General features: G+C 40.2%; 2 protein-coding genes across 2 annotated transcripts in view; one reads left to right on the forward strand and one right to left on the reverse strand.

Moving 5' to 3' along the window:
* AIMP1 (aminoacyl tRNA synthetase complex interacting multifunctional protein 1) overlaps positions 1-16,473 on the reverse strand; it is a 66,533-nt gene extending 50,060 nt beyond the window's left edge. Inside the window, exon 1 of the mRNA XM_036765347.1 lies at positions 16,390-16,473. Coding sequence (XP_036621242.1) covers positions 16,390-16,391 — 2 coding nt within the window. The 5' untranslated portion in view covers positions 16,392-16,473. The remainder of the gene's footprint in view (positions 1-16,389) is intronic.
* A 252-nt stretch (positions 16,474-16,725) lies between these two features.
* The window catches only part of TBCK (TBC1 domain containing kinase), a 267,622-nt gene continuing 266,880 nt past the window's right edge, over positions 16,726-17,467 (forward strand). Inside the window, exon 1 of the mRNA XM_036764745.1 lies at positions 16,726-16,987. The gene's annotated coding sequence lies outside the window, so the exon portion shown is untranslated. The remainder of the gene's footprint in view (positions 16,988-17,467) is intronic.

Consider the following 17,467-nt stretch of genomic DNA (forward strand, 5'->3'; position numbering starts at 1 on the left):
GATGAAATCTTCCCCCAAAAGGAAGCCAATCACAGGGTGGATTAAAAAAACAGGATCTTACAATATGTTGTTTACAAGAAACACATCTGAAGCAAAGAGAAACACAGAGTAAAGGTAAAAGGCTGGAGCAGAATATATTACGCTTCAGCTGAAGTAAAAAAGGGCAGGGGTAGCAATCTTGATCTCAGACAAAGCAAAAGCTAAAATAGATCTAATTAAAAGAAAAAAGGAAGCAAACTACATCTTGTAAAAGGTACCATAGACAATGAAGTAATATCAATACTAAATATATATATGCACCAAGTGGTATAGCGTCCAAGTTCTCAGAAGAGAAGTTATGGGAGTTACAGGAAGAAACAGACAGCAAAACTATACCAGTGGGGGATCTCAACCTTCTTCTCTCAAAACTAGATAAATCTAACCACAAAATAAACAAGAAAAAAGTTAAAGAGGTGAATAGAATTTTAGAAAAGTTAGACATGATAGACCTTTAGAGGAAAATAAATCAGGACAGAAAAGAATCTACCTTTTTCTCGGTGACACATGGCACCTACAAAGACCTCACACTCAAATGCAGAAAGACAAAAATGTTAAATACATCCTTTTCAGATCATGATGCAATAAAAACTCCATATAATAAAGGGCCATGGAAAGACAGATTAAAAATCAACTGGAAACTAAATAATCTAATCCTAAAGAATGACTGGGCCAAACAACAAATCTTAGAAACACTCAATAAGCAGTACTTGGGGGAAATTTTATATTTCTAAATGATTACATGAATAAAATAGAGAAAAAGCAAATCAATGAATTAATCATACAATTTAAAAGCTAGAAAAAGAACAAATTAAAAAAACCCAAATCAGAAATCCTGAAAATCAAAAGAGATTAATAAAATTGAAAGTAAGAAAAATATTGAAACTAATAAATAAAACTAAGAGCTGATTTTATGAAAAAAAAACCAGCAAAATAAATAAACTAAATGTTAATTTGATTAAAACAAAGAAAGAAAACCAAATTATTCATATCAAAAATGAAAAGGGTAAATTCATTACCAATGAAGAGGAAATTAAATCCATAATTAGGAGCTATTTTGCCCAACTGTATGCTAACAATTCTGACAATCTAAATGAAATGGATGAACATTTATGAAAATACAAACCGCCTAGATTAACAGAAGAGGAAATAAAATACTTAAATAACCCCATTTTGGAGAAAGAAATTGAACAAGACATCAATGAACTCCCTAAGAAAAAAAAATTCCAGGGCCAGATGGATTGACAAGTGAATTCTATTGAACATTTAAAGAACAATTAATTCCAATAGTATATGAACTATTTGGAAAAACAGAAGTTATCCTACCAAATTCCTTTTGTGACACAAATAGGGTGCTGATATCTAAATCAGGAAGAGCTAAAAAAGAGAAAGAAAATTATAGACCAATTTATCTAATGAATATTGATGCAAAAATTTAAATAAAATTTTAGCAAAGAGGTTACAGTGATTTATCACCAGGGTAATTTCTCCTTGGTGGGAAAGAACAGTCTGAAGACTAGGACCCAGCAGAATAAAAAAATTCCAGGTAGTAGTAACAGTGACAGCAAGAACACATGACGTTTATTTATTTAGGTTTAACTGTGATTTGTACTTCAGTGTGAATGAGTTATTTGGGTCTTTACAGAGAATAGGTTCTGGATAAGGAATCAGAAGAAGAAAAGTCTTTACACTATGACCAAGTGGGATTTATACGAGAATTGTAGAGCTTGTTCAATATTAGGAAAATTATCAGCATAATATGCCATATTAATAACAAAACCAACAGAAATCATGATTATCTCAACAGATGCAAAGAAAGCCTTTGAGAAAAAACAGCACCCATTATTATTAAAAACACTAAAGTGCATAGGAGTAAATGGAGTTTTCCTTAAAATGATAACTAATATCTATCTAAAACCATCAATAAGCATTATCTGTAATAGAGATAAGCTAGAGGCCTTCCCAATAAGATCAGGATTATCACCATTCTTATTCAATATTGTACTAGAAATGTTAGCTTTAGCAATAAGAGAAGAAAAAGAAATGGAAGGAATCGGAATAGGCAATGGGGAAACAAAACTATCCTCTTTTGCAGATGATATGATGGTGATGGTATACTTAGAGAATCCTAGAGAATAAGCTAAAAAATTGCTTGAAATAAACAACTTTAGTAAAGTTACAGAATAAAAAAGAAACCCATATAAATCATCAGTATATATTACCAACAAAGCCCAGCAGCAAAGAAATTCCATTTAAAATAACAGTAGACAACATAAAATATTTGGGAGTCTATTTGCCAAGACAAACTCACGAACTATATGGACACAATTACAAAACGCTTTTCACTTAAGGTCAGATCTAAACAATTAGAAAAATATCAATTGCTCATGGGTAGGCCAAGCTAATATAAAAAAAAATGACAATTCTACCTAAATTAATTTACTTATTCAGTAAATTACCAAAAGAGCTAAGAAAAGTAGTAACAAAATTCATCTAAAAGAACAAAAGGTCAAGAATATGCAAAGGATGGTAGCTTGGCTGTACCAGATCTAAAACTACATTATAAAGCAGCAATCATCAAAACTATTTGGTACTGGTTAAGAAATAGAGTGGTGGATCAGTGCAATAGATTAGGTACACAAGACACAGGAGTAAATGACTGTAGTAATCCACTGCTTGATTATACTAGTCATTCCCCAACTGATAAATGGTCAAAGGATATGAACAGGCAGTTTTCAGATGAAGAAATTAAAGCTATCTATAGTCATATGGAAAAATGCTCTAAATCACTACTGGTTACAGAAATGCAAATTAAATGCAATTAAACCTCTTATCAGATTGGCTAATATGACAGAAAAGAAAAATGATAAATGTTGGAGAAGATGGGGGAAAATTGTAACACTAAAGCATTTGTTGGTGGAGTTGTGAACCTATCCAACCATTATGGAGAGCAATTTGGAACTATGCCTAAGGGGGCAATCAAATTGTGCATGCCCTTTAGTCCAGCAATACTACTACTAGATCTGTATCCCAAAGAGATCATAAAAAAAGGGAAAGGACGTTTATGTACAAAAATATTTATAGCAGCTCTTTATGTGGTAGCAAAGAATGGGAAATGGAGGGAGTGTCCATCAATGGTTGAACAAGTTGTGGTATATTAATGTAATGGAATACTATTGTGCTATAAGAAATGATGAAGGGGCAGATTTCGGAAAAACCTGGAAAGGCTTAGATAAACTGATGCTGAGTGAAGTGAGCAGAACCAGGAGAACATCATACACAGTAACAGCAACAATCAACAATTCTCAGCTGGTCAATTCCAGACAATTCCAAAGGATTGAAGATGGAAAATACTACCCACATCCAGAGAAAGAACTATGGCATCTGAATACAGATTACTTTCATTTTCTTTTGTGTTTTGTTTTTTGTGGCTTTTCTTTCTTGTTCAGTTTCTTCTTTCACAACATGACTAAAGTGGAAATGTTTTAACATAATTGCACACGTATAACCTATATCAGATTGTCTGATGTTTTGGGGAAGGGGGATTAGAGGGAGGGAGAAAAAAATTAGAACTCAAAATTTTATGAAAAATGAATGTTGAAAACTATCTTTACATGTAATTGGAAAAAAATAAAATACTATCTAAAAAAAAGACAAGGCAAAAACTCACCCCTGAGAGCTTAGCATGGATCCATAGGCAGAATCCAAGGTTCTGGTGGGAAAGGGATTAGGAGGCTGAGGATGATGACTACAGAGCAGGGGGTCAGTATGACTTAGAAATGGTAACTGGTAAGTTTAATTAAAATTTTCTATTTTATCTTCTTTGATTGTTTTTCTCTCCTGTTTAGTTAACTATTCATTCCTTAAATATATGATCTATATTTTTTCTATAAATTTTTATCATTATGACTTTTAATATTCAAATCACATATCCATACCATTTATTCAAACCACAAATCATATACCACTTACTGTGGTATATGGTCTAAGATATAGGACTTGACCTAATTTTTGTAATACTGCTTTTCAGTTTTCCCAGCAATTCTAGTCAAGCAGAGAGTTCTATCTCAGATTATGACACATAACATACCAATTTTTTGCCTTACTAATCCTAGGCACACCTATTCCAACTGAGTGCACTGAATGAACAGGAAAACACGATATACATAATATACACATCCCCTCTGCATAGCTCTGGCAGAAAGGGAAGAAAGAAAAGAAGGGAAGAAAGGAGGGAAGGAAGGAAGGAAAGAAAAAGAATGAGAAAAGAGAGAAAAAGAAAGGAAAGAAAGAAGAAAGAAAGGAAACAACTACTCTACAACTATTCTTTTGCATTTTATTTTTGAGTTCTAAACCAAGAATGTTGATGGCTCACTATCAACAGTCTAATATGTAATGCAGTGATAATCCTATGGAATAAAGGTTTATAGTTAATATATAAGACCAAATAAAATTGCCTTCAAAGCTCGTTTAAAAGTTACTGGCAAAGCAAAATGGAAAAAAGGAAACTTTTGGCAAGGCATAAAACTCAAAATAGAAGAAACACATGGTATACAGCATGTTTATACATGTTGGAAGAAAACTTACTACAGGGAAATCCTGTCCTAGTCATATGATGAAGAACAATTATTAAATGTCTGAAATGCATAACTAGGATTCCACTGTAATTAAATCCTAGTTAAATGAAATGTAAAATATGAGAGTAAGAGATGTGAAATGTCTAGGGAGGGGACCATAGAGTCAGTAATACTTCGACTCAAGTGGCATTTCTCCAATATACTGGCTATACAACCCTTGGAAGTAATTTACCTTCCTAGGACTGCTTTATGCAACTAAGACAGGAAGTCGCATGTTAGCTGCTCATCAGTATTCTTGGTAAAGGGAGTTTCTTCACTAAGGGATCCTGAAATTCTAGGTCTGGAACCTTTGAGATGAGTCAGCTCCATCAGAAGTAGTCTTATTTTAAGTAAAAGACACATCTAAGAAAGGGGGTCAGGAATATACAACAGGAATAGATCCACGTTTTTAAGTCTTCTACATTTTAAAATGATCATAAGCCAGGAGCAGCTACCAGAGAAAAGTGAGTGCACTTTCATTAGTAAAGAAATAAGAAGAGTTAAGTCAACCACAAGCATTTATTAAGCACCATATACCAGGCACTGTGCTAAGCTGAGTACTGTCTAATGAGGGAGACCACATGCAAACAATCAAGATATAGACAAGGGAGACCAACATCAAGGGGAACTGGGCAAGACTTCTTGTAGGTAGTATTTTAGCCAAGATCTGAAGGAAGTCAGGGAAGCCTGGAGATAGAATTGAGGAGTGAAACTAGCAAGAATGCAAGGAGTCCCTTGTGTGAGGGATAGCAAGGAGGCCAGTATCACTGGACTACAGGACGGGAGCTTACTCCCTTTATATCTTAGTAAGACTGGAAAGGTAGAAAAGGGTCAGGTTACAAAGGGCTCTAAAAGTCAAACAAGATTTTATATTTGATCTAGGAGACAATAAGAAGCCACTGGAGGGGTAGAATGGGGAAGGTGATGTCACCTAATCAGACCCTAAACTAAAAGAATGAAATAATCAAATTTTCCCCTTCAACCAGACTATTTTCCAACCCTTCTCCTTTTCCTACTATATTTTCTCCTTTTTTTTAAGCCCTTTGCTTCTAATCAAGTTCCTTCTGGAGGCAGGAAGCTTATATATAATGTACCAAACATTAGCCTAGGAAGTAAGAGACTTAATTCTGACATCAATCTCTAGAATTTTTCTAATTTTAAATTAGATCAATCTCTCTGATTTAGACTTTAGGACTGGCTGCTGTATGTAGGAGGAACTAGAGGTTATAAACATGATAGGAAACCACAAAGGGGACCTTAATGCTGACTGTGAAAAAAAACTGAAGGAAACAGGAGAAATGGTATAGAGGTAGAAATGGCATAATTTGGCCACCACACAACTGAATCTGTGAGGTCAGAGAGGGTGATGAGTATAATCTCTCTGATTCTCAGGTTCTTCATCTCTTACATTGGAATACCTAGCCTTCTCACCACTGAGAGCTATAGTGAGTTAATAATACCCATGAAAGTGCTACCCATATGAGAAAGAAAACATTTTATGTGGCAAAATGTCTTAATGTCTGGAATGTAACCCTTTTTCTAAATAATGAACCATATCCAGGGATAGCCATGAGTAGGGGCAGCCCTCTTCTAAGGGGTTGTGATGTTTAGACTTTTTTTTTTGGAGGGGGGGAAGCTGGACATTTGGGGTTAAGTGACTTGCCCTAAGTCACACGGCTAGTAAATGTGTCAAGTATCTGAGGCTGCATTTGAACTCAGGTCCTCCAGACTCCAGGGTGGGTGCTCTTCTCACTGTGCCACCTAGCTGCCTCTTTATTATAGATTTTATTTTTTTTGGTGAGGTTTAAAGACAAATGAAGGTACCCTGGAAACCATCAAGCACTCTACAGAACTGAAAACTAAAACACGGCTCACAAACAACTCAGATTATAGTGTACTTTACAGTCTGCAAACTACTTTCTTTGTGACACCTGTATAAAGTAGTACAAGTATTATTATGTCTATTTTCCAGCAAACAGAATCAAAGGATAACTAACTTGCCCATGATTACAAAACCAGTACATGCCAGAACGAGGTCTTATGACTAATTTGCTTAGTGCTCTTTCCTCCAACCACATCACACTGAAAAGCAAGGATAACATCCACTTTAGCATTCAGTTTAAGTTTCTTTACAGTTAAGCTCCACCTATTTGTTACCAAATTCTAACTGCAGTTTAGTATGTGGAGGTGAGACTCTTAAAGGTTAAATGAATTCAACAAATACAAAATGTGAATTATATGCAAGGCATTAGACAGAGACAGATAAATGGGCAAGGAAGCAAAATGAGATAGGAGACTTGAGAGATTACTGTCCTTAAGGAATCATATGGCCTGAGTAGATTTTCCCCTGCCCAAGTGACTGGGGAAAAAAGTAAACTATAAACCAAAGTTGTTCAAATTGGATTTTCTCTCATATCCCATGATACTATGAATGATAATGGTTTCAAGGGTACTTTACTACCTCCACTTTGGCCAATTTTGTTAAGTATGGGGTGAAACTTGTCGTTTTAACTTGCATTTTTCTAATTATTATCTATTTGAAGCATTTTTATATGGTTGTCTGATAACCAAGATTTCTTCCTTTGAAACTACCTATTCATATCGATTGACTATACAGCATGTCAGAGATACTTGCTGCAAAGATTTTTTTCCTAGGTCATGTTTCCCTTCTAATTTTAACTGCATTGGTTGTGCAAAAATGTTTTAATTTCATATGATCAAAATTGTTCACCTTTATCTTCTATGGTTCTGTTCATCCCTTTTTTAGTCATGAACTTTTGTCTTCTTCATTAATCCAAAAGATCATTTCTTTCTTACTCTAATTTACGTGTTATCCTTTATGTATATGTCACGTATCCATTTAGAACTTACCTAGCTAGTGCTTCTGCTTCTCTCTCTCTCTCTCTCTCTCTCTCTCTCTCTCTCTGAGAAAAATGAAGGGAATAGCCTCTTTACATCTTCAACATTCCTTATCCTTAAACAGCCAATAGCTACTTGATGGCAGGAACTACTGTATCAGCACTTTCCACATACCTGGTAATCTTCTGACTGCTCTTTGGATCTCACTGATATTTCACCCAACAATGCAGCTCACTGACCATCCACATCTGCCAATTGTGCATGATTGCTGTCCACATCTCCTTGTCAGTTTGGCACAGGCCCGCCTGTGTTCCTCACAACACAGCAACAGCAACAACGAAGCACCTGGTCTGCTACGCCTAGCACTCATCCACATTACTAGCCCTTCATTTTGTACCATTTTTTTAACAGCATTCTTTACACCACCTCTCCAGTATGATTCTTTATTTCTAAATGTGTTTCAGCCTCATCACACCCATTTGATTCTGAAGATGATTGTTGAGGGGGTTGGGATGGAAGCAGGGTGTTCTGTAGCGGGCTGTTATCCCCAAAGCTCTCAGGCTTAGGGCCCTACATTGGATGGAGAGAGGCTTTTTTTCTTTTCAGTCTGAAGTTTTTGACACCGTGGACCCCTCCTCCTCTTTATTTTCCCCCAATACTGATCTTGGCTACTTCTCCTCTGATTTGTCTGACCATTCCTTAGTCTCCTTCGCTGGATCATAATCCATATTCCATCTCTACCTCCGCCAACTTCTCCACTATGCATAGGTGCACTTATTTTAGAAATTCTACTCTAAGGCTTCCTTATTTCTTCTTGCTAAATTTATTAGTTCCCACAGATCCGAATCCCAAACTACATATATAGCCCCCTATTCCCTAGGTTCCAGTCCTGCATCACCAGCTGTCTGCTAGACACCAACTCCACGCCCTTTACGTATTTCAAACATGACTAAAATATACTAGTACTGTTCTCCATAAACTCGTTCCTCTTCCTAATCTCCCGGTTTCTGTTAAGGGTATCTTTCCTGCTACAACCACCTTGTGCTCTGTGTCTCACAGCTCTGTGTGTCTCATGCCACAGCTCCGAGTCTGAGATGGAGCAGAAAAGGCCTTTATTCTTTTTCATGAGAAAGGACACCAACCCAGCTGCTCAAGCAGTGACAGCAGGGAGTGTGTGTAGCAGAAGCTTGCAGGCTTCTTTTATCCTCCTCCTAACCCCACCCCTGGATTCCTATCTTATTCTATCATTGGTTAGTAGCAAGCTCACAATCTTCTTTCTAGAGTTAGCCAATCCACGCAAAGCATTTCAATCCCATCCTGGTTGTGGCATATCAGAAAGTTGTGGCCTACAATCCTAATTACCATAATTATTCAGAGCTTGAGAATTCCAGCTTATCAAAAAGCCTTGCTTCAATCTTAATTAGCAAAGAAGCTTTAACCTATCAAAGCCTGGTATTTCAGTCCTCCCTATTTTTTTACCCAAATTGGGGAACATCCAATCAGGAGAGGACCCCTGTTGTTTTTAGTTACTTCCTGGAGGAACAAGATTAAGCTGGTCTAGCAGGGTGTGGTTCATTAGCAATGAGGAAACTTCACTAAAAATCATCTCTCACAACATGACAACCATAACAAATATAAGACATATGCAGCAATAAATAGGTCAGAATTCACTATGAACATGTTCATTAGTCTTTTCTTTCCGCTCCTTTACACTTCATAACCAATGAGTGCTCTCCACTCACAAATGTTTTCATTTCTCAGCTCCAGGCATTTTCACTGGCTGTATCTCATGCTTGGAATGTTCTTCCTCCCCATCTCTGTTCCCAGCTTCCTTCAAGTCCTAGCTAAAATTCCATCTTCTACAGGAAGTCTTTCCTACAGGAATGGAGGATCACACCTAAGTTGAAAGTCTGATGGACTGAGGATGGTGTTGTCCTAGACAGTAATGGGGAGGCTGGGGATTTGGAGAGGATTTAGGAGGAAAGATGAGTTCAGTTTCGGACATGTCAAGTCTAACAAGTTTAAGTGACATCCAGTTCAAGATGTCTGAAAGGCAGTTGGAGATGAGAGACTGGACAGAGAAGTTTGATCAGAATGGGTAGATTGGAAAGTCATTAGCATAGAGATGGTAATTAAATTCAAGTGAAGTGGCATAGTGCCTTCTCTTTGTTCATTATTTCCTATTTACCCAGCATCTAGTTTTTTGTACAAAGTTGCTTGCTTGCACGTTGTCTGATTTTGTGCTCCAATGGCAAGGGCTTAACTTTTGCCTTTTTTTTTTTTGTAGCCCCAGAACTTCTTAAGTGCTTGCTCAGGGATCGCCAAAGCCCTGGCCTTCATCACCTTTTGCTGTGTTACTCTAATAGCTTAACTATTCTCCCTGGACTCCCCTATTCAAAAAGCTTCAATGGCTCCCAACTGCCTCCAGGAGAAAATACAGACTCTTTTGTTCAGTATTTAAGTCCTTCACAATCTGGCTCTAACAGACTTTTTCCAGTATAATTTCATATTACTTCCTTTTCACTCATTCTGATCCAGAGAAGGCACTTAAAGACATGCTTTTTCATTTATTCACACAGCTTACTGGCTGTCACCCATATCCTATCCTATCTCACTGCTGTCTTTGCCCAAGTGGCTCCTGTGGTTTGGAGTGCCCTCCCACCCGACCTTAGCCTCAAAATCAGGGCTCAAGCGGTTAGCAACTAGATGAAGTTCCCCTTTGTACCTATGATTTCCATTAGCACTCTTTCCTTCATGAAATTTCTTTGTATTCAATTACATATATTCCTTTTCTTCCATCTACCCAGAGGGTAGAAAGTATGCCAAGAACAAATAATAGGCGGTTAATAATCGGTTGGTGAATTTGTCTTATGCCTGGCACTTAATAAATATTTATTGACTCACTGACTAATTAAATTCAGCACTATACTGTAATTGGGAGAGGAAACCTAGTCGTTTAACCTCGCAGTGCCCCAGGTAACTCTAACATACTAAGTTACATACAAGTTACTGTCCTTTAGTGGTACTGGTGATATTATATGTTCAGAACAATTTTTTTTCAACTTTAAAAAACTGAAATATTCTCCTTTTCTTGAAGCAGTCAATGGAATAAGTTAAATAGCTTACATTTACACAGTGTAAAGCAGACACTTTCATTTTTTTTCTACTTATATTACCAGAACCTAGCATAGGATCTAGCATATATGAGGCACTTAATAAATACTTATTGACGTTATTCATTACTAAGTGGATTCCCTATACCTAGCCATCTCTTGGCTAACCCATTTTTGTTGTTGTGTAGTCATTTTTGACCATGTCAGAGTCTTCCTGACCCCCTCTGGGGTTTTCTTGGTAATTTTCTTTTCCAGTCATTTTACAGATGAGGAAACTGAGGCAAACAAGGTTAAGTAACTTCTCCAGGGTGACACAGCTAGTGTCTGAGGCTGGGTTTGAACTCAGGACTGACTCTAGGCCTGGTGATCCAGGCCTAGCTGCACCCCAGATCCAAAAACTTTTAAAAAGACATATTCAACCTCCCCAGTGTCTTCTAAATACAAATGTGATCCCATTACTGTTTATTTACTACAATAAAAGAATGACATATGGAGCACTGATTTCCAGTCCTACATACCCCCCACCCCTGCACCTTTTCAGGACTAACATGGGCCATACCGTAACTGAAGTATGAAGTATACTTATGAAGTATAAATGAAGTAACTTTCATTCATCTAATTTTGCTGGCACTTTGTCACTGTGGTTAGAGCCACCTTGGAACCAGGAAGACTTGGATTCAACTTTTCTCTGACAGACTTGAGGAAAGTAACTTAACCTTTGGGTAACTCTAAGACTTTTACTTGCTCTTGAAAAAGGTGCCTGGAAAGCAGGGACTTGCTTAAACTCTCCCCCAAATCCCTCCAAACACCTGTAAAAAAAAATGGCTCTAAACAAATTCTGGAGCTGCGGAATCCATGAAATAGCAGAGGGAAGCAGGTCTCCAGCCCAGGGCAGCCTGGATGGTCGCTGGAAAGGGTCTATCCCAGGGTGCTGGGAGCACAGCCCAGCCCAGCATGAGCCCGGCCAGGACCAACCAGATTGGGAGTCTCGCAGCGCAGGCCTGAGGGCCATGAATCATCGAGCTGTGGCAGTTAACAGACTTCTCAACCCACAAACTCCAAAAACAATGAAGCAGATTAGTGGGAAAACTGCTGGATAGGGGTAAGAGCAGTCTGGCCCCCACCCCGGGGGTGGTGGAGGTGGCATGGTGGTAGCAGCAGCAAGAAGCTCCTGTGGCTGCTTCCAGAGCTCCAGCTTCAGCTGTTTCTACAGTCCCTGGCTAACAAGGTGGGAGGAATCAAGCAACAGATTGGAGTGGAAGTGCAAGGACAGTTTTGCTGGCCCAAAGGCAGGTTGTCTTGCTTTGGCCTGCTTGGATCTAGGTGGCAGTCCTGGGTGGTAGTTCTTGGGGGAGGAGGAGCGCTGCTGTGGCAGAGCTTGCAGTGATGGTGAAGTAGAAGTAGCTCTGAAAACAGCAGCACAGCCCCTAAAGCTTTGGACAAAGTATTCTCTACTCTATAAGCAGTCATACCCTGACAAAAAGCTTAAAGGTCAAGGAAGTTAGCTAGGAACATGAACAGGCAGTGAAAATGGACTCAGATTCAAACTCAGACTCCATAATCTTTTTTTGGTGACAAAGAAGACCAAAACACAGCCAGAAGAGGTCAACAAAGTCAAAGAGCCTACATCAAAAGCCTCCAAGAAAAGCATGAACTGGTCTCAGGCCATGGAAGAGCTTAAAAAGGATTTGGAAAAGCAAGTAAAAGAAGCAGAGGAAAAATTGGGAAGAGCAGTGAGAGTGATGCAAAAAAAAAACCATGAAAAACAAGTCAATGACTTGCTAAAAGAGACCCAAAATACTGAAGAAAATAACCCCTTAAAATATAGACTAATCCAAATGGCAAAAGAGCTCCAAAAAGCCAATGAAGAGAATGCCTTAAAAACAGAATGAGCCAAATGGAAAAGGAGGTCCAAAAGACAAATGAAGAAAACACAACCTTAAAAATTAGATTGGAGCAAGTGGAAGCTAGTGACTTTATGAGAAATCAAGGTATTATAAAACAGAACCGAAGGACTGAACAAATGGAAGATGAAGCAAAATATCTAATTGGAAAAACCGCTGATATGGAGAATAGATCCAGGAAAGATAACTATTGGACTACCTGAAAGCCATGATCAAAAAAAGAGCCTAGATATCTTCTTTCAAGAAATTATCAAGGAGAACTGCCCTGATATTCTACAACCAGAGGGTAAAACAGAAATTGAAAGAATCCACTGATCGCCTCTTGAAAAAGATCCCAAAAGGAAAACTCCTAGGAATATTGTCGCCAAAATCCAGAGTTCCTAGATCAAGGAGAAAATACTGCAAGCAGCCAAAATAAACAATTTGAGTATTGCAGAAACACAATCAGGATAACACAAGATCTAGCAGCTTCTACATTAAGGGATCAAAGGGCTTGGAATATGATATTCCAGAGGTCAATAGGGCTAGGATTAAAACCAAGAATCACCTACCCAGCAAAACTGAGTATCATGCTCCAAGGCAAAATATGGATTTTCAATAAAATAGAGGACTTTCAAGCTTTCTCAATGAAAAGACCAAAGCTGAATAGAAAATCTGACTTTCAAATATAAGAATCAAAAGAAGCATGAAAAAGTAAACAAGAAAGAGAATTCATAAGGGACTTACTAAAGTTGAACTGTTTTGTTTACATTCATACATGGAAAGATGATGTTTGTAATTCAGGAGACCTTTCTCAGTATTAGGGGAGCTGAAGAGAATATACATAGACAGAGGGCACAGGATGAGTTAAATATGAAGGGATGATATCTAAAAAATAAAATATTGAGAGAGGGAGAAAAGGAGAATGGGGGTAAATTATCTCACATAAAAGTGGCAAGAAAAAGCAGTTCTGTTGGAAGGGAAGAGGAGGCAGGTGAGGGGGAATGAGTGAATATTGCTCTCATCAGATTTGACTTGAGGAGGGAATAGCTTACACACTCAATTGTGTATCTTACCCCATAGGAAAGCAGGGTGAAGGGGATAAAAAGGGGGGATGATAGATGGGAGGGCAGATATTGGGAGGAGGTAATCAAGAACAAACACTTTTGATAAGAGACAAAGTCAAGGGAGAAAACTGAATAAAGGGGGACAGGATAGGATCCAGGGAAACAGTTAGTCCTTCACAACATGATTATTGTGGAAATGTTTTACATAATGATACATGTATGGCATATGTTGAATTGCTTGTCTTCTTAGGGAGGGTCAGAAGGGAAGAGGGGAGAGAATTTGGAACTTGGTTTTAAAAGCAGATGCTCAAAAAAAAAGTTGTTTTTGCATGCAACTGGGAAATAAGATATATAGGGAATGAGGCATAGAAATCTATCCTGCCCCACAAGAAAGAAAGTCAGAATATATGCCATCTTAGAGTGTGGGGGAGGGGGAGGGGTAGAAATGGGGAGAAAATTTGTAACTCAAAATCCTGTGGAATTCAACGTTGAAAACTAAAATATTAAACAATAAAATACGAAAAAAAGACTTTTACTTGCTCTTAGCAATTATCTAAGACTTCAAGCTGCAGGGAAGGTGCAGACCCTTTATTCCCCTGGAAGTTCCACATAGAAAGAAATCATATGGTGCCAGGGGTTGGTGCTGACCCCGGGGCTGATGGGACCACTAGCACTTGGCCTGTTTCCTGGGTAAACCAGACAGGCTTTGTAGGAGTGGAACAACATGGCTCCTGGAGGAAGGGCCTCCACCCTTCGGAAGCCCCTATAGTCGTCCTACACATGCAGGCAGAGCCTGTCCGTGAAGGAAACACGAGCCCAGAAGAAGAGACTCAGTTGGCCATTACCTAATGCAGTGCTTTGTTACTTTACTAGGACATCTTTGATACTTTAGGGGGACATCCTGCCTCATGTCTCACATAGCCGATGTACCTCTGATACAGAGATGCCCCCTATATTGCAACAATCTTGATCCTTCCCATGCCCATGCCGATACCCATACTGAAACATAATGCAACATTCCCAATTATTCCCATACCCATACAGATACCCGTGCTGCAACATTTCTGTCCTTTCCCATGCTGTCATCTTCATAATCATTGGCTTCCTGCTTATGATCACGCATTGCAAACCCTATAAAAATGGATGATTTCCCCCAATAAATCGGAGTTGCTTCCACCTTGACTCCCACCTCATTCATCACGTGCCGAGACATGTCCTTGCCAGTCAAGGACCCCCAAAGGAGACCTTAACAATACGGCCAGTTTCTACCCTAATTTTACTAGCACAGAATTGTATATTAGATACCATTTTTGGACACTAGATTTTTAATCTTTGCCCATTTCCCTCCTTTTCCCCATCTTCCTTCTCACCCTCAAACTCTTTTCATTTCATTCCCTTCCAAAAACTTGCAGCCCTCTGTGCTGAAGTTCTCCATTGTTTTTGAGTACTAAGTAAGTTGAGAATTTCTGCTGGAAGAAAATTCGTGTTAGGTTTCAAAAAAAGTTAATACGGAAAATCAGAGGGGCATAAAAATTAATGATATTTGGGTAAACTGTCAGTGGTAATGGCAGCAAAGGTAATACACATGGAGTAGTGTTACAAGTGGCAACTATCAATATCATGAAACTACAAACTCCTACATTTTGAAATGCCATTTTCAGTGGAGGAGGCTGAAACTCATTTCTTCTCCAAGTAGAAAACTAAACCTCTCACATTTCCTTCATTCCATAACTTCAAACACAGATCACCATAAAGAGTCATAAGCCTTGCAACAATGTGTACAAGGCAAGGAAAATTAGTATACCATAGACATTTTCCTATTAGACCAAAGGAAAGTTGAGGCAAGCCTAGCAGGGCCACCTGTCGCCTGAAAATCAACAAGCATTAAATCTCATACATATGTGCCAAGTATTGTGCTTTACAGAGGGGAGTAGGGGTAGGGGAGAACCAATAACAAAAATAAGAAACGCCCTTAGCAACACATAAACGAACAAATATCTTTTCCCCCAGCCCCTAAATCCTTACTCAGTTACCCAATGCGATAAAAATGAAAAACTGACAACCTTAAGAAATGATGAAAACGACTACTTTAGTGAAACTTGGGGAACTGACATAGGGGGTGAGCAGAACCAGAACGACGCATACAATAACCACATCGTAAAAACAACTCAAGAACTCAGATCAAGGCAATGACCAACCAGGATGATGACATGATGAAACATGCTACAATCATGTCCGACAAAACAGGTGGACTCAAGACACAGAAAGAGCCATAAGTTTTGCTTGAATATGCACATTTGGTACAAGAGTTTTATTTTTATTTCTTTTTCCTTCTCAATGGGGGTTAAGGATAAAGGAATGGTGGGAGAGAGGGAAAAAATGCTCGTTAATCAAAAAAAGTTCATTTAAAAGACAAGTGTTTCCTAAGCACCAAGCATATGGCAGGTTTACTGCGGGGGGGGGGGGGGGGGGGGGGGGAGGCATCCTCTGGGGCCACAAACCTCAAGGCTTAGAAAAAGAGGTGAAGGTACCCTCTTCTTTAAGTGTCCCTCCTCGCTGGCCCCCCCGCCTCCATTTTATGGGAAAAACCCTCGTGGGAGATGCCCCCGGAGGCCTGCCCTCTTCTTGGACGCAGGCCACAACTCCTAAACTTCTTTCGGTCCCAAGATCCTTCGCACTCCCGGCGGACCCCTAGAGTCCCGCACACGCGGGTCTCCAGACGGTCCCGAGCCAAGTTCGCCTAGTCCTTCCCGCCTTGGGTGCAGGCACACCACCCCCCTCAGTATCCCCGGCAAGTCCTCAGGCTTCTACTCACATGAACCATGCGAGGCCGAGCAGCCTCGGCCGCCGACGTCGCCGGCAGAAGAACCCCGAGAAGGAACAAACAACGCGACGGGCGGAGAGAAAAGACCCCAAGGAGGGCTAAGCCAACCGCCTGCGGGACCCCTCGGAATTTAGAACGGACACCCCTTTTCTCTATCTCTGCGCGTATCTCTAGTCCTAAAACCCCGAGCACCTTCCCAAAGCTCGACACCACTGCCCCTGACCTTCTGCTTCACGGTTTAGCTCCCCATCGCGCAGGCTCTGGGATAGACAGCTCTGGGGGGCGGTCTTTCAATGGGAGTGAGTCGCGCGGCCTGTGACGTCAGAGGAAAAGGAACGTCGCGGGGGCCGGGAGCTGTCAGAGAGGAGGGGTGGGGGGGAGAGCGAGGAGGCTCTCGGGCACGCGCTTGCGCTCCCGGCCGGGTTCGGAATCAGGCACGTGGGCCCGGCGCAGCCCGGGAAGGGGGTAGGGGCGGTTCGCGCCAGACTTGGACTTGAAGCCCAGAGGCCCGAGCCTGCGACCGACCCGGAGCAGCTGCGTTCCCCCAGCCTGCTTGCCTACCTGCCTGCAGCCCCTGACCCCGCGGCAGGTACTGCGAGCTCCTCCCTTTCTTTGCGTCTCGCCCTTGTGTCACCCAGGTGGTTGAGGTCAGAGGTTAAGGGCAGACCCTTCCCCATACTTCCAGGATGAGCTCACTCCCCCCTCTCCCTTCTTCCCCAGCCTGAGCCATTGCTAGCAGCCCGGCTGGAGCAAATCCCAGAAGCCACTTGATCCAGCCCCCCTCTTTTTACAGGTGAGGAAACTGAGGCCGGAGGAGGTTAAGTAATTGACTCAAGGCCGCCCAGGCAGAATTGGAACCCTGTTCCAACACTTACAGAGCCATTTCCATTGTATCACCTTTACCTGATCTCTCTGCACATCCACAGAACTCACTGAACGGAACGACCCCGTGAGAAGAGCCCTTTGTCAAAGAGCGTTTTTCCTGTTATAAAATTGCCCCCTTTCGGTTCAGACCTTAGTATCGGGGTGCACTCGGCTGTCCTCTCTTGTTTGGCATTGGGATGCGGTG

This window comes from Trichosurus vulpecula, chromosome 6, assembly GCF_011100635.1.
Source record: "Trichosurus vulpecula isolate mTriVul1 chromosome 6, mTriVul1.pri, whole genome shotgun sequence".
NCBI lineage: Eukaryota > Metazoa > Chordata > Mammalia > Diprotodontia > Phalangeridae > Trichosurus > Trichosurus vulpecula.